We start from the raw sequence: 7,075 nt of genomic DNA, 5'->3' as shown, positions 1-7,075 counted from the left end.
AAGACCAATACTGCAGCCATAGAGACAGTACAAATCTGCGATTTTTTCTTTTCTTCTCTCGCTGCCAGCCTTCTCAGGCGAACAGTCCTGAGCACAGGGTCTCCTTCCGATTCCCTTGCACCTACGTTACAAGGTGTTGACCGGAAGCAAGTCCTTTCCAGGTTGCGGCGACCCCTTCTGCGGAACAGCGAGAGGCTCCGGCGTCGACCTCGGCCTGGGTGGCGGCAGGTGCTCCTGCCGCCCCCACCTTCCCCTGGGGCCTTGAGGAGCCGAGCTCTGGGCGTGTGTGTGCGCGCGCGCCGGCGCGCGCGCGCCTTTATTGAGGGAAAATCTATGCAAGCTGCTGAATGTTGCTGGCAGAGTGTTCTGGAGCCCAGCAAAAGCCTCCAAGCACTTGAGCTTTCCGAAAGAAAAACAGAATAAACGAAAGAAAAGAAGGGAAGCCCGTTCCCCTAAAGCCCGGGTTTCCAATAGTCCTGGACCTTCCCGGAGCTAAGCAGAGGCGTAGTTAGCAGTGACCACTGCCCGCACCCTGACTTGGAAAGACGGTTTTTCCCCAGTTTCAGGAGGAGGGAGGTGAGGGCCTTGCAGGACCTGGTCTAGGAACCTGCAAAGAGAACTCTGGGGTAAGTAGTGTTCTGGCACCGGAGCGGAAAGGGGGAAGGAGGAGGGGGCAGGAGAGGGACGAGAGAAAGAGAAGGGAATGAATTATGCAAAGAAAAAAATCCCCCAGTATTCCACAGCAGAGGGAGAGCGCAGCACAGCACTCCCAAGATGAGTCAGCCCGGGTCTCCCGCGCCTAACCGACTGGCGCAAAGTTCTTTTTAAGGAGAAGAAAAACTCCGCAAATCCTAGGTGGTGACAAAAGAAGCCCGGCGGGGCGGAGTGAGGAGCTGGAGCCCGGCGCTGGGGCCGAGGCGGCTACCGCGGGGGCCCGAAGCTCCGACGCCCAGCTCTCTCCTTCTCCTTTTGGCCGCGTTAAGCCTCACCTCCCCACCCTGCCTCCCCCCACCCCGGGCACCTGGCGGCCGGGTTGACATTCGGACTTCCGGCGGCAGCAAGGACGCTCACCTGGCCAAGCCCCGCTCCCTCCTCCTCCACCCCTCCCCCACCTGCCCTCCACCTCCCCTCAGAATCGGGAGGCGTCCGGATCCGTAGGCGAGGAAATAACGACCCCTGCAGTTGCATTGCGGAAAATCGCGGCGGCGGCGGCCGCGGCGGTAGTCGCGGACGATGGAAGCGAGGCAACTGGAGGTTCCGGGGAGCCCAGGAAAATAGCAGAGGAACAGAAAGCGCGCACGCGACGCGGGGAGCCCATAGGCTCCCGATGCTCCCGGGTACCTGGCTCCCCACGGTTCCCGTTCCGGGCCTTGGACGTGCCTCCCGACCCGGGCTCCGAGGCTGCAGGCTGCGCGCGGACTCGGGCAGCCGGTAGGGTCGGCGGAGGCAGCTGGCGGCCAGCAGTGTCGGGCACTAATCCCTGCCTCTCTTTCTGTCTCTCTGTATGCTGTGTCTGCTCCTCCCCCCGGCCCCCGGAAGCAGGAGGAGAACGGCCCCGGAGCGGAGCAGTCACCCTCTGACCATGCCCCGGTGAGGCGGGCGGACTTCGAGGGCAACTCGTCGCGGACTGTCTGGGCTTAGCCAGCAAGCTGCGAGCTGCCAGGGGCCCGGAACTGCGCGGCAAGGCCCGGCGGGGGGCTATCGTCTATGACTTCTTGGGGCGCCAGGAGGATCGGGGTCTCGTTTTTGCAGGAAGAGCCCAGCGCTGGTGGCTTCAGGTGGCTGCCGCCACCGCTGCTAGTGCTGTTTCCGCCGCTTGTGCAAGGAGTAGAGACCGACGAGCAGGGAGACTTCCCGGGAAGCGAGGCATCGGACATGTGTCAGCACATCTGGGGCACACATCCGTCAAGCCCGAGGGGAGATTTGCTGGAACAGTTCAAACTGCGATATTGATCTTGGGGGTCCCTGGCTGGCAGTCGGGTGGGAGTGTGAGTGTGCGCTCGCTAGGAAGTGTGTGCGTGTGTGCATGTGTGTGTGTGTGTGTGTGTGTGTGTGTGTGTGTGTGTGTGTGTGTGTGTGTGCCCTGTGGGGATTCCCCCCTTCCCCCCTGTTTTCCCGTCGAGTGATGCACTTGGAATGAGAATCAGAGGATGGAAATAGTCTGGGAGGTGCTTTTTCTTCTTCAAGCCAATTTCATCGTCTGCATATCAGGTATGGGACGCGCTGGAGTCACAGGCGGGTTCGGGTTATGTTGTGGTCTTTGGAATGTATGAGATTTTATTGTACGTAGACAATCAAGTAGCCTCGCGGGGTGGGACGGGAGAGGGGTGGTGGCAGAGACCCTTTCAGCTCTGCGGATTTGCTGCCTTCAGAATTGAAGACCTTCTAAACCCAAGGGGGTGTGTGTGTGTCTGCATGCGTGTGTGTGTGTGCCTGTGTGTGTGTGTGTGTTGGAGGTAGCATCTGCATGGAGTCCTGGAACATAATAGGGGTGGAGGGATGAGAAAGAAGAGGCAGATGGGTGTTGATTTTCAACTGCTTTCCTGGTTGAGAACTCTGGCGAGGAAATCTGAGCCTTGGCAAACCCCACCACCATCCCTGGCTTTCAAAGTTTCCAAACTCTGGTGGTTCCTGGTTGAAAAAATGGACGCAGAGCCCTGCCCTGGTATCTAGGCACTTTCAGGAGACTGCAGGATGTTGCGGGGACTGGAGAGTACTAGCAGGGATCAGAGGGATGTAGAGGTACTCCATGCCGTCCCCAGACACATTAGGACCACCCCAAATAAAAGCAAAGCTTATCCAAAACAACATAATATCATAAATACCAGTTTAGATGATGAGCTTTCCTAATACCCAGTGGCAAGGATGTACTTACTGGCTCAGACTTACTGACCTCAGGCTACTTGTGCCAGTCTGTAGTTTTAGGAGCTAGTGGGAAGCAAGGGCATTGAGATGAATGAAGTAGAGCTTGTGCCTATGTGTGTGTGTGTGTGTGTGTGTGTGTTGGGAAGGATTTTAATTTCTAAGCAGTGTTCTTGTTGGTGCAGGGAGTTGGGGGTGTGGAGTGGAGATGTAAGAAAATGCCCCAGGATAAGCAGTATTCCCCAGTTCAATTCAGTGCTTCCTCCCATTGACAGTGTCCACACCATTTCCCTCCACACTTGTCATTTAAGCACCCAGGGTAAGGCCCATTTGCAGTACTCCCCTCTGCCTGCATTCCCTCTGCAGAACTGGGGACTCAGCCAACTTCCCATGAAGTCAGCAGAAGAGGAGATCAGGAGCCTTGCCCCTGTGAGCAGGCATATTTGAGCAGCACTGGGGTGGAGGGACATGTTTCCTGCATCTCCCTTCAGCTCCGCTAATCCCCACCCTATAAGCCAGACCAGATTCTGGATATTAAAAACCCTTGTCTGCCCTTATCCTGGACCCAGTTCCAAATACCATTATTCAGGGTGGGAATGGGGGGTCTTTTATTTGAAATCATTCTGTTTGGGGCTTGGCCACCCTAGTAATAAATTTGCCTCTATAATACTTTAGAGATATGTTGTGTACCTAGAAGCCAATAAAAAGTGCCCTGGGGTCACTCCAAATCCTCTACTCTTTACCCATCCTACATCTAGGAGGAAAAATTCCCAGGTGACTTGTAAAGGTTTATATCAGTCATATGTCCAGGGATAGACTGGGTGGCATCTCACAAGTCCACATTTTACATCTTTCTCTTCTACATGCCTCTTTCAAACTCTCTCTCTTTTCTCCATGTTATTTCACTGGTTATAAAATAGTCTTTTCCTACCTCTTTCCAGCATCATAAATAATTTCAAATCAGACAAACCAGCTGAGTCCCTTTAAGATTTACAAAAGGTGAGCATTAACTAAAGCTCTGGACCTCCCCATCCTTTGTCCCCAACCCCACTCTTCATTTGGTCAGGCCAGCACAAAGGGGAACCAGTTGAGCATGGGCCTGTTCTTAGCCTCCAAAAGAGGCATTAGTGGGATACTTGTCACAGCTATACTTGATTTGGTGTATCAGCAACTAAATTGTATAAATAGAAGCATTAGGAGTTATTTCCAACCCAGGAGAGTTGTTATGTGGCCTTTCACATGTATTTACTAAATAATCATCATTGCTATGTAATGAGAAGATAAAAGTATAAGCAAAATTGCTAGCTATTAGCTAAATATGGAAAACTAGGTTAGCGTTCCAAATGCCTAGTTAGGATCAGCATTAATTTACACTTTATGAAGACATTTAGGCAGAGATGCAACATTATGGACTGTATATTTACACATTCATAAACTTAACTTTAAAAGGCCATTCTTTCTCCAAAGCCAAGGTGGCTTCCTCCCTCTATAAGAAGAACTGCTCATTCAGTGATGTCCATGTATGTCACAATTCTGATTAGTAATATAGTTATGACTCACATTTGCCACAGTTTGGGGGACTTTGTTTTCCCATCTGGCAGCCTTAAGAGGTATAGGAATGCAATACACTAAGGTTAAATAATTGTGGCTCAGGGAGTGGTTAGTGGGCCTATCATTTCTGTTTGCATGATTTGCAGTTTTAATTTAATCATGAATGAGCTTTACCAAAAGGAATGTAAGCCTGTATTCATAGAAGCTAAATCTTAAAAAGAAAAGCACCTCTCTACCATCTTGGGATCAATTGCCCTGCCTAGTAAACGGGTACTAATTGTTAGTGAGTTACCAGGCATCTATGATTGATGTATTTGTAGGGTTGGTTTCATTACTGAGGAATACCAGACTAGAAAAGGCCAGCAAAAGTCTGCAGTGTAAACATTCTGCAGAAGGAAAATTTTGGAAGTAAATTTGGCCTATAGAAGGTATATTGACTGAATATCAGTTGGCTTTCAGGAACACTCTGGAACTTTGTAACAGTGTTTTGTTAACCAAAGGCTCCTACCCTCATCCTACCCCACCCCCCAAATTAAAAGTACACCCAAGGAGTTTTCTCCCTGGGTCTGTGTGGCTATATTGCTTAAAATACAGACACCTGGGCTTGTATGTTTGATGGCTCTGCATTAATCATTTGATTGCGATGAAGCTGAGTAAATGGGACTAGGGGTCTGCTAGCTAGCTTGGCCAGGCTTGGCTAGCTGCTGGGGAAGTAGCATGTGTGCCTTCCATTTGAGAGAATTTGGCTGCTTAAGGACAACACAGCTAGTCTGAAGAGGGAATGCCATGATCTGGGAGTTCTTGGGGCTCTACGTTCGACTCATATTTAATTTTACTGAAAATGTAAGGCAGCCAAGATCTGTGGAAATGACAGTCAGGGAGGGAGGGAGGGAGAGAGAGAGAGAGAGAGAGAGAGAGAGAGAGAGAGAGAGAGAGAGAGAGAGAGAGAGAGAGAGAGAGAGAGAGGGAGAGAGAGAGAGAGAACCAGGATGATATTTCCCTGTGCTAGCAAGAGCACATTCCCTTCTTACAAAAGCAGCACATGTCAGTGAGAATGAATACTTAGCAGCACCAGAAGAGAATTTCTTGGTCCAAAGAGAGCTGTCTGATTTAATTTACACTGCACATCCTACTTCCCTATACTTTACTTCCCTTTACTTCCTTGTTAGTTTATTTATAATAATAACAGCAATAGTAATTAGAATTATGTGGTACTTTCCCATGTATTACACAATATTGCACATATTTTAACTCATCTAGTCTCAGAATTTGTAGGGTGATTTTATAAATGAGGCAACCAAAGGCCACAGAGGTTCAGCTTGGAGGATTCACACCCAGTTCTAAGTCAAAATTCAATGTATCATTTATGCTATGGTACAAGATTTCTTTTAAATGTTTTTATTAAGTATTCTTTTATTTTGATGTTTCCAATTGAAAGAGTAAATTGTGTTAAATGGATGTAAATCTTAGAGAGTTTAGAAGTGGAAGTTTAGGGTGATTGCAGCCTAGAGCTAGAATTAAGATGGTGTTTGAGTTGTACATGACTGTCATTCAAACAGTTAACACTGTTACTCATTTGCCCCCAGTGCCTTATGATCAGCAATACCTGTAAGAAATGAGTGTTTCATACATTCTCTCCCAATCTGAAAATTAAAATGGTTTCACATTAATGGTTTACATTTAGAAATGGGATAATAGTACATACCTCACTTTTGTTATATAGATTAAATTAGATAATATGGTCAATGATTTTTTACTTAGCACAGTGTCTCAGGCAGAGTAAGCGTGCAATAATATATATTTTTCCTACAAACCTGGCATTGCAGGGTTTGTGAGAAATAGAATAGAACCTTTACCTTCCTCCCTTACAACTTGTTTAAAAGCAAAAAAAAAAAAAAATCATTAACTAGTGCATTTTATAACATTGAGTACAAATCCTACTTTCAGTGAGGTCTTGGCTTAACAACTTTGAAATGTCTCTTAATTTTCTTTCTCTTATAAATGAGACTGGTAACATTAGGCTTTGGGGCATAGTCATGAGTGTAACCCACTTTATTCCTGTGAGCCCAATATGGAGGTGAGGCTTGGAAAGTTAAATAAATCACTGGGAACAAAGTAGTGCTTATTCCCAGGGGAACAACAGAATTTTCTTCTTTCTTCTTGTAAATTATAACTCAATATAGACTCAACTTTCAGGTGCTTCCAAAATGGCAAACTGCATATGCTGTCAATATGATTTGAAATAGAAAGTTCCATTAAATATAAAAAAGAGCTCCACCCCAATAAAGAATCTGATGATCTCATTGGCAATACGGTTTCTTTAAGTCCAGTTTCCCATGTGATGTCACATAGACTCTTCATTGACAGATGCTGTAGATGACAGATATCATAGATGGGACTCTCCTGGCAGTGAGACGAGAGGCTTCCTGAGTAATACACTATGGGGGGAGGGGGGAAGAATTGTCAATGTTGAGAAACATTTTCTTGGGTGGGGAGGGGGGGTTTGATTGCCACCCTAGGCAGTCATAATTAACATCCCACCTTTTCACCTTAATTAAGCATTACATATTTGGGCCTGAGGTTTAGGCCAGGAACACATCCAGGTACCATAAATGTGTACAGTAGCAGGCCATTGTGTAAAGAATATGGGAGTTTGAAGACC

The 7,075-nt window shown here is 47.9% G+C and overlaps 1 protein-coding gene across 5 annotated transcripts in view; it reads left to right on the top strand.

Annotated features, from left to right (window-relative positions):
- CA10 (carbonic anhydrase 10) overlaps positions 1-7,075 on the top strand; it is a 618,162-nt gene that overhangs the window by 25,436 nt on the left and 585,651 nt on the right. The window contains exons 1-2 of one of the 5 annotated variants that reach the window (XM_082440883.1): positions 1-626; positions 1,543-2,211. In XM_082440883.1, the coding sequence (XP_082297009.1) occupies positions 2,151-2,211 (61 nt within the window). In that variant the 5' untranslated portion in view covers positions 1-626; positions 1,543-2,150. The other 4 variants (XM_082440882.1, XM_082440881.1, XM_082440884.1 and 1 more) reach the window with 4 other exon arrangements.

This window comes from Balaenoptera physalus (genome assembly GCF_965194825.1).
Source record: "Balaenoptera physalus genome assembly, chromosome: 20".
NCBI lineage: Eukaryota > Metazoa > Chordata > Mammalia > Artiodactyla > Balaenopteridae > Balaenoptera > Balaenoptera physalus.
Note: the sequence above shows the minus strand (reverse complement) of the source record. Positions and strands in the feature narration are given on the sequence as shown.